The sequence below is a fragment of the Mastigoproctus giganteus genome, chromosome 4, assembly GCF_048544385.1.
Source record: "Mastigoproctus giganteus isolate SK-2022 chromosome 4, ASM4854438v1, whole genome shotgun sequence".
NCBI lineage: Eukaryota > Metazoa > Arthropoda > Arachnida > Uropygi > Thelyphonidae > Mastigoproctus > Mastigoproctus giganteus.
In genome coordinates, this window is record NC_143578.1 from 211,915,333 (window position 1) to 211,931,604 (window position 16,272).

General features: G+C 38.8%; 1 protein-coding gene across 1 annotated transcript in view; it reads right to left on the reverse strand.

Annotated features, from left to right (window-relative positions):
- Positions 1-458: 458 nt before the first annotated feature.
- LOC150087383 (fidgetin-like protein 1) overlaps positions 459-16,272 on the reverse strand; it is a 142,534-nt gene continuing 126,720 nt past the window's right edge. Inside the window, exons 12-13 of the mRNA XM_090372036.1 lie at positions 2,589-2,689; positions 459-656 (exon numbers count right to left, since the gene is read on the reverse strand). Of these exons, the coding sequence (XP_090228162.1) occupies positions 534-656; positions 2,589-2,689 (224 nt within the window). The 3' untranslated portion in view covers positions 459-533. The remainder of the gene's footprint in view (positions 657-2,588; positions 2,690-16,272) is intronic.

Genomic DNA, 16,272 nt, shown 5'->3' on the forward strand with positions numbered 1-16,272 from the left:
TAATAGTTAAAAGTTTTTGTTCAGTAGCAAGAACAATCCTTTTCCATTTTAATATTATGGGCACACACTGATGCAAATTAAAAAAAAAAACTCAGAAGAATATTAAAATTAACTATACAGTAGTAAAACTGGTGAATTAACTGAAATATGACTAGAAGTGAACTAATAAGTAGAGGATGGCTTTTCTGAGAAATTCTAAGGCCTTGTCTACAAACTTAAATAAATGCCTGTAACAGATAATGCCTGTTAATAGGAGCAGCCCAGACACTCCAATTAACTCACTCCCAGATAATCAAGTCTATTGTTATGAAATATTAGCATTAATCATTACTGTGAAAATTTAATAGGATCTTTTTACCAAAATGTAGTAACAATTTCAACCTCTAATAAGTAAAATAACTTAGTATGGCTGATAAATGTTTAATGTAATATTTCAGTTTAGCAAAGAAAAAAAAAGGTTTTATTTTTATAATTAAAATATACACACTTTTACATGTTTATTACAGAACAGCTGATATCCAAAATACATAAATTCAGAATGAGCCACTTCCATATTTGTTGTTCCACTCTTCATACAATTTTAGATCACTGTTGCTAACACTAGCTCGTACTTGTCTGAGTGCATCTATAAAATCTTTCAAGTTTATTGGACGTACCTACAAAATAAATATCATTATGGTAGCTAGTTGATAAATATCTAAAATATCTAAAAAAAAAAGGAAGGAGGAGCTTGTGCCTGTAATCATATTACATTTACTAAGACGCTACACTCCACAAATTATAATCTCAAACAGAAAGTGAAATTTGCAGATGGGAGGAAATGAGATAAAAATCATGAAAACTATATGATCACAATAACAAGGTGACATTATATACAAAAGAAAGAAAAAAAAACATTTCTTGTGTAAAAATGTATTGGTTAGAAATCCTTTTAGCTGCGGTTGTGGTGGTGGTGGGGGGGGGGAGCAGATTGGTGATTGCCTGAAGGTGTCTTGTCCAGTTTGGGTGCCTTGAGGGATAACTAAGTGAAAAGGTCATATGCTTACTCATGGAAACAGCATCAGTATATTTCCAAGCAGTAGTAGGAAAAGGGAAATGGCAACTGAAATTGGCCACTTGCAAAGGCAGGCAAAATGTAAAATAGCTTTACTCGTCTCGTGTTTGGGATATATTCCTAGGTTTTGTTCTGTGAATTATGATGTTTAGGGATTATAACAGATTGAACATGTGTTCTTTCTGTTTGTCTTCTTATAGCACAGAAATTAAAAGCATAAAGTTAATCGATTTTTTCTATTTATAGATATACCAGTTGTGACTAAAGAAACAAATTTCCAGCACAAAAGATATTAGTGAAAGTGGTAAAAAAAAAAAAGTGATAGCATTTTACAGGTCTAATTATTTGCTATTATTATAATCAAAATAACAACATTAATCACGTATTTCTTCAAAGTACATGACTAGTGTTAGCCATTCTCTGAGTATTTCAGCTCATAACCCTAGTGATGGTCTCTTCTCTGCTAGTTTCTGTCCACTAACTGTACCCAGTCTTGTCATTCGGCATTACAAAGTGCAAAATAAGGTGATCTGCTTGTTCTATTGTTTTAAATCTCCCGATCTTAATATTTTCTCTGATTGTGTCCCCAGTATTATTTTTGCAAGAAAACAATCCTTAATTCTTCCCCTCAACTTTTTCCTTTATCTAAACAACAATGGCTTGCATCCAAATCTCCAGCTTCATTTTCTACTTGCACTAAAGCTTACAACAGTCACAAACAAGTTACCTGCTGTCCAAGCAGTCATCAAGCTTTCTGGTCCTCTGCTAATGCCGCTGGCTAGAACTTCTGTCCACGCATCTATAATTTGACTCTGCTACTTCCTGAGGCGCTGCCGTAGCCAGGTGGGAAGGAGCAGCAGTGCATAACACACGCTTTTTGATTAGACCGGGGTTCAAGCCTGTCACCACCAAATACGGAGGATTCGGAAAGGTCAGGGAATGATCACTGCATATTCCCGGAGCAATATAGCCAAATGCTCCAAATAACAAAACATACATTTAATTTCCTACAGCTACTTCCTGACGGTTCTACTGAATCTTCATGAAATGACAATGCTGACTTATTGGCACCTTACATTTCCTCTAGCACTGATGTCTGATTAGTCTCCTCCAAATATATTCAGTTGTCTTTGTGCCTGGAGATTTTTGCTGCATTGGCTGTGTTCATTTGCCAAAAAAGTCCAGAATTTTCACTTTCTGAATAACAACTAGCTAAAACCAATATCTTTTGAAAAATATGAATTAATAATTCATATTTTTCAACAGATTTCCAATTACTACTAGCTTACAAAAAAGTTAGAAAAGCACCTACTAGAATTACTACACATTATTTTATTTAAGAATGTAAATATGGCTGACTTATTTTCCAGTGGTTATAACAAATAAGCACTTTATATGAGATATCTCACATTAGATACTAACTAGATTATTCGAAACAGCTAATTTTTAAATATATAGCAGCACACATTCTACTTTTAGTAGAATGTGCATGTAAACTAAATGGGGGGGGGAGAAATAATTCTGCATTAGTTACCTGATCTGGTGATATGTATTCAATTTCAGCAAAATTCAAACTGCGAATTGGTCCTAAGGATGCTTCTTTGCAAAGATTGGCCATATCAGCACCAGAGTAGCCTATAATTATGAAAACCAATATAATTAGTTTTAAAAAAAAATATATATATATATATATATATAAACTATATTTTTTTTTGTCTGTTTTTCAACATACTTCAGGAGGGAAAATAGTAATGCCAATGTAGCCTTTTCAGGTTTTTTTTTTTAATTTTATTTTTCCTTTTTAAATTGACAATACATATAAACATAACCAGTTGTAATCAGCCTTCTGCACTAAGTGGAGCTCTGATGTAGTCACTTTTCCTCTTCTAGAGCTTTGGTTTTGGTTTTATTGGCGCATTAGCTACTAAGGCTATAATGCGCCATCTTCTAGAGCATCTCGTGGGATGCAAGATGACTCTTCCTATGATTAAAGCCGGCCCCTTTCAAAATCGGCCATGTGGTAGGCAATGGCATACCATCACATTATCTGATGCCACAGAGACCATAACAAAACCAACTCCAAAAACTGCTGTTAAAGGTAGACCTGCAACTAGGTGGAAGGATGGGATCGGTGAACTTTTGGGTGTGACATTTTGCGATGCTGCTCGTATAGCATATGATCGATGCAGTTGGAGGATTTTGTTGGTGGCCATAACAGCACCTCAGGGAACTATGTGACTGGAAGAAGAAGATATACACCGATGTCCCAAAACATGACCACTGAGTCATTATGCAAATCAAAGCAACTGCAGGCGAACTATGGCGCGTGTGCAGGTCTGAACACTGTATAAAAAACACCTGATACTGAGCTCCATTAATCAGTGTTACTCTTGTTCCTCAGATTTGAAAGGCAGGGGACTTAAGCGAGTTTGACAAAGGCCAAATTGTAATGGCCAGGCAACTAGGTCAGAGCATATCCGAAACGGCACGGCTGGTGGGATATTCACAATCAGCCGTGGTTAGTACCTACCGAAAATGGTCCGAGGAGGCGAAACCCACGAACCGCTGTTGTTGTTATTGGGTTTAAAGACACAAGGGCAACTGAGGCCAAATTGTGTCTATTCATCGTTTAATTGCATGACCCTATTCCACGAACCGCCGGCTCATTGATGCTCTGGATGACAAAGGCTCTCCCAGACAGTACGTAGCAACAGAAGGGCGATTGTGGCACAACTTGCTGATAATAGGAGTAATGTGGGGCAAATGGGGCTGATTGTGAGTACCCCACCAGCCGTGCCGTTTCGGATATGCTCTGACCCAGTTGCCTGGCCATTACAATTTAGCCTTTGTCAGACTCACTTAAGTTTGACTCGATGGGGCTGTGTGGCCGCAGGCTGCTCTGAGTGCCCGTGCTAATCATGGTTCACTGTGACAGCACCTACAATGGGCACACGAGCATCAAAACTGGACTTTGAGTGATTGGAAGAAGGTCGTTTGGTCCGATGAATCACGTTTCCTGTTGCACCATGTGGACAGCCAGGTACATGTGCGTCGTTTACCTGGGGAAGTGGTGGCGGTGTCGTGCTTTGGGCGATGTTCTGCTGGGATACCCTGGGTCCAGTCATCCATGTGCTGGGCACTCTGACTTCTACCACCTACCTAAACATCATCATTGCTGACCAGGTACACCCTTTCATGGCAATAGTCTTATCCCTCTGGCACTGCCATCTTTCAGCAGGATAATGTGCCATGCCACACCACCTGGATTGTTCGAGACTGGTTTGGGGAAATGAGGAAGACGTCCCGGCCTCCAAATTCCCAAGATATCAATCCCATCGAGCATCTGTGATTTGTGTTGGAACAGCAACTCCCATCTGCGGCATCTCGACCACGGACCTTACAGGAGTTAAAGGATCTGCTGGTTAAGTGTTGGTATCAGATACCACAAGACACACTTAGAAATCTTGTAGCATCCATGCCTCATTGAGTACAAGCTGTTTTGGCTGCATGTGGAGGACTAACATCATATTAGATAGGTGGTCATAATGTTTTGGCTCATCGGTATATATTAGAACATTAACAGAAATATGAGGGCAAGTAAAACTAAAATGAGATTTTTTTTTTTTTTTAAATCAATAACGTACTTTATTTTTCAAAAAATCTTCACAATTCAGATGCTTAACCCCATCTGTACATCATTTTTTATACCCTGCTCATTTTTAGAAAGCTGAAAATCATAAGACAACAAATCATGGTCTCTAAAGAAGATGTTCAATTGCTCTGGAATGTTTACACAGTCTGCCGAGCCATATATAGTCATGTATTATCAGAAAATAAATTGGCACCATCAGTCATCTGGTTCAAAATCTTGAACTTCTTCGGCAGTGGTAATGATTGATGTTTCCAGTGCATGCTGCATCATTTGCTCTCTAGTTCAAATTGCCTGTACCAGGTCTCACTCACAGTCACAGTGCAATCAACAGAGTCATTTCCTTCCTCTTCATATTGCACTAGGTGCTGCAAACACAATCCATTTTCAAATGCTTCTGTTAATTGTTGAGATCTTCAGAGTGCACTTTCTGCAGACCTTTCTATACTGCAATTTCTCACACATGGTGGTATGGGCATTACTAATATCCAGCTCCCTAACCACATCATCAACTGCCATACACCAATTTATTCTGATGTTTCTGAAAAAGAGTCACTCCAGAGTTTTAATTCCTTCACGTTGCCTCGCGGGCTTAGTTGTTTTTGGCACAAAAACAGCCTTAACAGTAACAGTTTCCCAGTTTATACGTGTGTGAGCAAACACAGAGCTCTCAGCATAAACTTCTTCCATATGCCAGGGAATTAGCATTAGTTGAGGCATATGATACAAGAAAGCAACTTATATGGCATCAACCAAAAAAAAAAACCTTTCCCATTTCACCCATCTGGTTACTCCAGATGTTTGTCTAGTTCAGCCTTAAATTTATTTAAGCTATCAACTTCCACAACAACAGATGGAAGTCTGTTCCTGCAATCAACTACCCGCTGGCTAAAGGTAAATTCCGCACATATATTGTACAACTGTCTTTTCTCAAATTTGAATCTATGCCCCCTCAGGTTCTTAATCTGAGAAAGCAGAAGTGTCCCATCAGCATTGAGCCTGCTTAAACCAAGGCATTATACACATCAGTCAGATTGCCTCGCAGGTGCCTAGTCTCCAGATGCTCCAACATGCATCTTTTGCTAAGAGCACCCCTTTGTTCCTCTCACCAACCTTGTCCTTCTCTGTACATCCTTCCTAAAATGAGGCCTGCAGACTTGTACACAGTACTCAAGGTGTGGCCTGACCATTTCCTTATACAAGGGGATAATCACCCCCTTGTCTCTGCTAGCAAAATTCCAATATATCATTGACAAAACTCCATGATCTGCTCTGGCAGCCTGTCTGCACTGCTCAGAGAACTTCATATCTAACTGCACAATTACCCCAGGTCTTTTTCATTCTCCACCTCCCTGATTGTAGTACTACACAGTTGGTACGTTTCTCTCGGGTTACTGCTATCCTAACAACCATGCCACCCTTTGTATCATCTGCAAACTTAGACATTAAGCCTGATATACCGTCATCGATATCAATGATAAATACACAAAACAACACTGGGCCCAGCACCGAACCCTGGGGGACTCCACTAATAACATTAGTCCACGTAGAGCAGTGTCCATTTATTACCACTCTTTGCAGCCTCCCACTCAAACCATCCCTTTATCCATTGCAGCAACTTGCCCTTAATGCCATACCGCTCCAATTTGTAAAGCAGTCTTCTATGTGCAAAAGCTTTCCTGAAATCCAAGTATATGACATTTGAATCCCCTTTGTGTATTGGGGATACATTTGCACATCTCCAGTCCACGGGGACCTCCCCTGAATGATGCTCTCATAATTATGGCTAAGGGTTTGCTAACTTCCCTTGCTGCCTCCTTCAATTTTTGATTTGATTTGGTTTTTTATGGCGCATTGGCAGCTAAGGCCATAATGCGCCAAGTGCCTCCTTCAATATAACTGGAGAGATTCCATCTGTCCTAGGTGTCGTTTTTATGTTTAACTTCAACAATTTCTTCTCCACTTTGCTCTCCATTATTAAAAAATCACTTAGCTCCCTGTTAGAATTTCGGTAGGGCAGTGTCCTCCACTACAAGAAGCTGGATAACACTACTCTAGTAACAACTATATCTGTTACAATAATTGAACAGATCCAGTACTTTGATATCTTTTTCTTCAACAAGACAAGAAAACTATAATTTCTATATCACTATTTGTTTTTTTTATGAAACCCCCAAACATGATTGGTATTAGAACCTATAGTACTTAGTACCGTACTTGGATGAAGGTTGAGGAGATGAAAGAAGATACTTACTGGCATTACACTTGAACTTCTGTAGATGGTAATTTTCAGGAAATACGTTGTTTCCGAAAACAGACACCGAATGAACAAATAAGGAAGAAGAAAAGTTGGTTCTGTGAGTTTGAAGTTGGACAGTAAAAGGATGTTGACTGGTTGCAGCACATATTCGGACTGCTTTGGAAGAGAGAGAATCATAGAAGCCAATTCTTCTGAAATGGCTTCTATAATAATTAGAGGCATCTATAGAGAAGGTCTGTGAGACAGAGAGTCGAGACACTGTTAGAGATGAGTCATTAATTAATCGAAATCTGAGAGAGGTTTTGGGGCACTGCCCAAGATGTGGGAACAATATTACATAGTAGGAAGGATTTGTGAGTTGTACAGAGTGAACAGCTGTTTGGAAGAAAAGTTACTGAGAGCAAAAGATAATACCCAATTTTTTTTTATGCAGATGAAGCAATATTTGTAATGTGCTTATGCCAAGAGAGAGAGTTTAGAAGTCGGGGTAATCCCCAATAGAGATATATGATCTTGCCTAGAAATCAGAGTATAATCGAAGATAAGCATAGGATTAGAAGAATCCTTTTTTGCGAGATATAAGACAGGACTACATTTAAGAAGGATTGAAATCAGCTAAGTTATCTTTTCCCCACTGGAGATCAACATTTAAGGAATTGGTAGTGGATATTCGAGAAGTTGAAGCTGTTTGTGCAGGGCAAGGTTTCTAAAATTGGAAGATGGAATACAATGTGCTGTCATCAGCAAAACTATTTACCTGTCAACAGGAAAAGGTAATTAATATACAAGAGGAAAAGAATGGTATAAAGAACTGAATCTTGGGGAACATCAGCATTAATGGAGACGTTAGGAGACAGAGAGCCATGTACCATCACCAGCAGTGAGTGGTCATAGAGAAAACTGAATGTCCAATTACAAAAAACAGTTGGCAAACCATACGATGGAAGCTTATTTAGAAGACCTTTATGCCAAATGCGATCAAAAGCCTTTGAAATGTCAAGAGCAACTGCTTGAGGTTCACCCAACTTTTCCACTGAATTTGTCCACAGACGAATAACATAAACCAGAATATCACCAGTGGATCAACACTGACAAAATCTGTACTAGCAATCACTGATCAGATGGAAGATTTCTAGATAGTTTAGGAGTTGGCAGTCAATTGATTTCTCCATTACTTTAGAAAGAGTAGAAGTGCAATGGGGCAATAATTGGATAGAAGGGAAAACCACCTTCGGAATAAGAAAATGAAAAAGGGTGATACAGAACAGGAGTAAATTCGGGAGTAAATTTACGACATACAAAATTCTTCTCTTGAACAGCTTTAGCACATTTATCGGAAAACCAAGGTTTAGATAAAAGACAAGATTATAAGGTGGAGTGTGAAATAGAAAAATTTCACTGACGCAATCTGAGCAAACATTAACATCAGAAGTTTAGAAACAGTAATCCGACCAAGCAAAAGAGAAATCTCACAGATCATCCAATTTTGCATTCTTGTAATGCCACACAACACAAGGTTGAGAATGGCCATGAGAGAAAGCATTAGCATTAGTAGAGGCATTTGATGCAAGAAAGCAAGCTTATGCAGCATCAGCCAAAAAAAAAAAAAACCCACTTCCACTTCACCCCTCTGTTTGTTCAAAATACCTGTCCAGCTGAGCCTTAAACTTATTTAGGCTATCAACCTCTACCACAAGGGATGGAAGTCTGTTTCACCAACCAACCACCCGCTGGCTAAAGGCAAATTTCCGCACGTCTATCCTACATCTGTCTTTCCTCAATTTGAATTTATGCCCTCTCAGGTGATTTTTCTGAGCTAGAGGAAGAATCCCATCAGCATTGAGCATGCTTAAACCATTCAAGGCTTTATACACCTCTATCAGATCACCTCGCTGGTGCCTAGTCTCCAGACACTGTAATTTGCAAAACTTAAGCCTTTCTTCGTAAGAGCACTCCTTTGTTCCATTCACTAATCTTGTTGCCCTTCTCTGTACTCGTTCCAGCAGCTCTACATCCTTCTTGAAATGAGGCCTCCAGACCTGTATACAGTACTCTAGGTGTGGCCTGACCATTGCCTTATACAATGGAATAATCACCTCCTTATCCCTGCTGGAAAAATTCCTGTATATCATTGACAATACTCCATGAGCTACTCTTGCAGCCCGTCTGCACTGCTCAGAGAACTTCATATCTGCCTGCACAACCACCCCCAAGTCCCTTTCATTCTCTACCACTGTCAGTGTAGTACCACAGAGTTGATACGTTGCTCTGGGGTTGCTGTTTCCCATGTGTAGTACTTTACATTTGTCAATGTTAAACTTCATTTGCCACCTCTCAGCCCATCTGCTCAACCTTTCCAGATCCCGTTGCAGCAGCATAGTGTCAGTAGTGTCCTTCACAACCCTGCCAACCTTTGTATCATCTGCAAATTTGGACATTAAGCTTGATATACCATCATCAATATCATTTATAAATACCGAAAACAATAATGGACCCAACACTGAGCCCTGAGGGACTCCACTAATAACATTAGTCCACGATGAGCAGTGTCCATTGATTACCACTCTCTGTCTTCTCCCCCTCAACCACCCCTTTATCCATAGCAGCAATTTGCCTCCAATGTCACACTGCTCCAATTTGTGTAGCAGTCTTCCATGTGCAACAGTATCAAAAGCCTTTCTAAGATCCAAATATATAATATCAAAGTTATTCCCTGCATCCAGTTCTTTTGTGACTGCATCATAGTATCCAATCAAGTTGGTCAGGCAAGACTTCTCCTTAACAAAACCATGCTGTGTCTGAGCTATAACTGAAGTCTTGTCTAAATGATCCTGCAGTGCTTCTTTAACCAGTGCCTCCATTAATTTTCCTGGAACAGAAGTTAAGTTCACAGGTCTATAATTACTTGTGTCAGCCTTTGATCTTCCTTTGTGAATTGGGGTCACATTTGCACATTTCCAGTCTATTGGTACCTCCCCTGAGTCCAAGGAAGCTCTCATAATTATGGCTAAGGGTTTGCTTACTTCCTTTGCTGCCTCCTTTAATATAACTGGATAGATCCCATCCACCCCGGGTGCCTTTCTTGTGTTTATCTTCAACAGTTTCTCCTCCACTTTACTCCCAGTTATTTCAAGATTCTGTAGCTTACTGCTAGAGTTGAATACACCTCTGGCATTCCCCTTGCTGAATAACTCCTCATGTGTGAATGTCGATGCAAAATATTCATTTAGTTTGTTAGCTACCTGAGCAGGATCATCAACATATCAAGTGGACCAATCTGATTCATCCCCTTCCTTCTAGAGTTTACATAAGTAAAGAACTCTTTGCTGTTTTTCTTTGCATCCCTTGCCAAGGATTTCTCGTAATCTGCCTTCGCCTGCCTAACCTCCTTTGTAACTTGGTTGCATATCATAGGCTTCTGTGTCGTGTGTCAATTTGTAAGTATCCCATGCATTTTTCTTCTCTGCCATATGCCTCATTAGTTCATCTGACATCCATTTTGGCCTAAACCTTGAACAATATTTCTTAGTTGGTATGTAAAGCCTAGTAGCTTCCAAGATAAGTTCTTTGAATGCTTCCCATTTTGAATTTGCTGTTGGTAACATCATCAGTTGGTCCCACTGTATAGAATTTAAATACTGTCTCAGTCCATCGTAGTCGCCTTTACGGAAGCAATAACCCTTCCCTTTACCCCTAATGGTAGTTACCTCTTTGAGTAAATCCCACTTCAGCACACTGTGATCACTGCCACCTAGTGGTTCATTTATCTGCAGATTCTTAATGCATGAAGAATCACTGCTGATAATCAAATCAAGAGTATTACTCCCTCTAGTTGCCTCCCGAACATGCTGATGTAGAAAACAATCATCCAATAAATCCACAAAAGCCCTGCTAGTGTGTGAGTAACCAGCCCCCAAATTCCAGTCAATATCTGGGAAATTAAAATCTCCCATTATAAGACTCTCTGATTTACTGGCCCACTCTATTTCCCTGTACAGTTCCTTATTATACTCATCAGAGTCATTAGGCCTATAGCACACTCCTACTCTCAATTTTGATCTCCCAATGCTTATGTCACACCAAACTGACTCAACACTGCACTGCCCGGCGATGTCGACTGGCTTCACTTCCTTGGTTTTTATGTGTTTCTTAACTAATAGCATAACCCCTCCCCCCTTCCTATCCTGTCTGTAGACGTTGTACTCCCCAAATTGCAGTTCTGCATCCCTTATATCTGTGTGACACCACATCTCTGATATCCCAACAATATCTGCCTTTGATGTTTTGAGCAATACCTCAATTTCATCAAATTTATTTACTAAACTCCTAGCATTGGTGTACACGCAAGTATACCTGCACCTGTTTCTATTCTTAGCTACCCTAACACAACCCATGTATTTACTTGTACCGCAATGGCTCCCAGCAGTCTCTGAAATACCATGCATCTTGTTTTTCAGGCTTCTGCTCATTCCAATAAAAGCAGTGCAAGAATCTCTTTCACCTCTGCCAGCGGCTAATGTTAATCTATTAATCCTTGTATCCCCCCAAGCTAGCAGTTTTCCGACCCACCTAACACTGCCTCGATAGCATCAGCAAATATTCTTGCACCCTTTCTATTTAAGTGTATCCCATCCCTGTAGAAGCAATCTCTCCTGTTAACAAGTACAGGTCAGGCTGAAAAAAATTCTACCCCTTGAGCCTTGCACAATCTTTCCAGGGCCGAATTGATCGACAAGGCTCTCATCATATACTCCCTCCTATCGTGTCTCCAAAGGCTCCATTGGAGAAGAGACCACCACCAAGTTGTGATCTGATGTGCCTAGAGGACCACTCACCTCAGCTTTATACTTAGAAGGGTTGTTTGTGAGAAGATCAAGCGTGTTGGCTGCATTGTTAGGATCGTTTGAATATTCTGATAGGCAAATGAAAAATCTGTGAGGTCATTAGTAATTGAAAAAGATTCAGTATCTCGACCAGCTCAGTCTGTCACCAGAAAACAGAAGCCAGCTAGGGTTGTGAACATTAAAGCCATGTTGGTGCCTCCATAGCCAGGTGGGGAAGAGCAGCAGTTCGTAGCACACACTTCTTGATTAGACCTGGGTTCAAGCCCATGACCACCAAATACGGAGGATGCGGAAAGGTCAGGGAATGACCTCCGGAGCAATATGGCCTTAGTTGCTAATGCCCCTAAAAACCAAATAACCACAACAACATTAAAGTCACCAAGGAAAATTACCTCTGTTAGGAAAGATGGACTGGAGAAAGTTTCAAAGAGTTCCAAGTGATTAGTGGAGTTTGGACAGTGATAAAGGCAACAGATGAATTTGACATAAAGTGATAGAGATTTTAAGCCAGAGAAGATAGAAAAGGGGAGATTCCAAATTACTATGTCTCTGGCAGAGAATATCAGAACGGGCACTAGCACCACCTCTGAAGTGAAAGGAATCATACAGTGAATAATTAGAACAACTGAGATAAGCAGAAGTGGAATCAACTGATAATTTTAATTCTGTCAGAAAATGTATGTGGTGTTAGGGTGACTAAATGGAAATAGACATCACTGAGATTACATATATTTGTGAAATGAACAAGAAAGTTTTTGGGAGGTTTAGATCTTTTCACAGATAAGTTTGCTCTATTAGTTTGACAATTCATGGTATATTCAACAGTAAGAAAAGGTGGCGAGGAAATGCTGTATGAAATAGTGAAATTTTTGGATATGGCATACCCATTGCAAGGATATATCCAGCTCCTTGACAATGCCCATGTATACACACTACTCAGACTCCCTCCAGTCACTATCTGGCACAGTAGAGGCAGCAAAATTATAAACTAGTTGATCCGGAAGCTTCCTAGAGAGTTACCAATAAGTTTGGTCCAGTATCTAGCCCTGTCTGCAACCACCTTTTTAGAGCTGGACCCTCAAAATGTAAAGAAGATTGGATCTCGCCATGATGTCCATCATAACTCAAATGATTTAATCATGCTGCATAATGGAAGGGAGGAGGAGGCAGGAGCTTTGCTCTGGAGGTATTCCACCAGTTGATGAGTCATTTATCATCTAGTATTGCCTTGTAACACAGAGGGGCAGCATTTATTCATGCAGGAGCCACACTTCACCCCCTGCTTATATTGGTATGCAGTATGCTAGGTGCCATATTTCAGGACTTGCACATGAAGGTTATACCCAGGGTCACTACAGTTCCAGCATCGTGAAGGTACAATCAGAGGATTTGGCTGTCACAGACCAACTGGACTTTGTCAAATTTAGGTCAGTTTGACTTGAGTGTTATGTGAATATCAGTTCCATCAGAGTTTTAGACTCCCAGGTAGCAAAGTCCAGCTTGGCATACCTGAGAGAATTAGCCCTTCCCAGTAGACCTTCCACTTAAATTCCACTTCCATAAAAGTAAAAAAAAATTTTAGCATTAAAAAAAAAAAAAAAAAAAAAAAAAAACATACAGTAAACTTTCATACGTCTGACTGTTAAATATTTGTTTCCTCCAATTCATTTTTAATCTGCAAATTTGTATCTGCAGAGCTGGATCTGCAAATTTGTATCTGCAGATCCAGAATATCTAAATATCCGAAATATTTAAATATTGTTTTGTTCAATGTGCTTCTCATTAGTTTTATTTTGTTGTTCTGAAATTGGCTTGTAATGGCACTGATGCAGCCTGATCAGTTGAACCATATGCCAAGTATTATTTTTACCAGCAAAATATTTGTTTATTTGCCATAACATCTGTCCTAACACTATGAATGCAAAATATAAAAGTATCAGGACTGAATTTATGCCTAGAAAAATTAGGCAATTTCCAAGCTGCCGTATAACTCCAAACCCAGGATTTGTTGCAGTGATCACATTATATTTTGAAATAAATAAGTAATAAACAAGTAGCCTCTTAAAATAAGAATTGTTTTACACATATGTGAAATTTTCATCCCAGACATCCCAGTAAGGAGCCATATAATAAATAAAAAACATTATAATAAATAAGCTAGAAAAGGAATATAACAAGAAAACTTGAAGACACCATTTTATATGAATGATTTAAGCTCAAACTTTCAGAAGGTGCTTCAATCCCTAGTCCAATGTAAACAGAGAAGGCCAGTGACTTTATAGAGTATAATACGCTTTTTTAATCATTTGAAGACTTAATAAATTAATTGTTGTTGTTGTGACTTGGTAATTTAGGTGTAGTGTCAAGCTATAGGTATAACTCCCCTGTCTGGATTTGATTTTTTGTTGTCCCAGTGGACCTGGATATATATTCAATTTTACTGTAATTCTTTATTTCTGCCAGATACAGTTTACATTTTAGGTACCAGCATAAATTTTTAAGCTACTTGTGAAACTTGGGTGCACGGCAATTTTTCAGCATTGATATTAACTATAAACTTTTCTTTTAATTAATGTACTAATAAAGCAGCCACAATATAATCTTAGTAATCTGCCAACTGCTTATTTCATCACTTGAAGTCTCAGCTGCTCTTACGTTGGTTGATATAAACCTCTGTTCCTTTTAATTTCTTTTCCATTTAATTTGTCACTTTTTTAATCCTCTGCAAAGCATTTAACCCTTATAATTCATCACCCCCTGAAGAATAATGCCAATTCTAAAACAAAACTTAAAAGCATCAATGAGATGGCTCTGTTGTAAAATCAGCGTTATTCTTTGCAGTTAAGTATCATTTTGGAAACATGTCACACATATATACATACACTTTGCAGTGTAGCATGATTTGCAATAGTACCATACACTACAAGTAATGAAAGTGTTGCAACCATGTCAAAGAAAAAGTGTTACTATCATTATTAAGAAAGCAAGAACTAATAGAAGTTTCAGCATTTTGGATTATCTAAAGGAAATCTTTTGTTCAAGAATGCTTTTGTAAAAAAGGTGACACAGAACAGATATTTTTAATTTAGACAAAAGAGGCTTTTTTTTTTTTTTTTTTAATTCTTGTTTTGCTGGATAAAGCAGTAGCTTTTAAATCTGAAACATGTCAAGAGAAAAGAAAAGGATTGTGTGACAGTGCTATGGGGAAGTAACATGGACAGTGAAAAATTATGCCCAGTTACTGCTTGTGCATTCCACTTGATTTTTTTCAATTTATTTATATAATGAGTAGTGAAGAAGAGATTAGTGACGATTCATATTGTGAATTGGAAACTTCTGGTGAATCCGATCCTGATGAATCTGTTTCAGGGTTTGATTCAGATGAAGAAAATGGTGATGTCAGTGTTTTAGATGCTAGACAGTAGTTCAAAATTGACTGCACTAAAGACCCCTCCCACCTCCAAGATTTCCATTTGCTGCACAGCCAAGTTTGCACATTGAAAGCACTACAGATGAAATGACTCCCATAGACGTTTTTGCTTTATTTTTTGATGAAGAACTAATCAATCTAGTGTGCTCTGAGACTAATAAATGTGCAGAACAAAGTGGCGCTCGTGATTCTAGTTAGACTTAAATGATGCATGCTGAATTGAGAGTATTTTTTGATCTGAAAATGCTGCAAGGTATTGTGAAAAAGCCTGAAGAATATATGCACTGGTCAAAAAAGCCATTTTTTTTACTTGAGACACCAGTGTTTGGAACTACGATGGCTCTTAGGCATTATAAAAAGATAAAACAATACCTTCAATTCTCAGTTAATGAGTCATATGATGCAAATATGAACCCAACTCCAAAACTAAACAAGATTTATGATGTCTATTGCTTTTTGGAAATCTCCATGTTCCTAAAAGAAACATAATAGATGAAAGCTTGATGCTGTACAAAGGAAGACTTGGTTGGGTGCAGTACATGACATTGAAGCACTCAAGGTTTGGCATAAAGTATTATACGCTGTGTGAATCCGAAAGTGGCTATGTTTGGACTTTCATAATACATGTAGGAAAAGGTACAGAAATGGATATAGATTTTTATTGGTCTTCCAATGTCTGTGCAAGTAGTTTTGACTCTCATAAAGCCTCAGTTTGGAAAAGGATATTGCCTCACAGTTGACAATTATTATACCAGTCCCCAATTAGCTGATATTCTCATCACAAAGAAAACTGATGTATGGTACAATGAGACTAAACAGAAAGGAAATGCCCCCGAAATGCTGAAGAAGGAAAAGCTGAAAAGGCAAGAGGTTGCTGCTTTTCAAAGAGGGAAAGTTGTGGCCTTACATTGGAAAGATAAAAAAGATGTAGTGTTGTTATCTACAGTCCATAATCCTTCTCAGGAAGAAATAGAAACTCGACCAGGAATAGTGAAGAGACCCAAAGTAGTTTGTGACTATAACTTTTCCATGGGA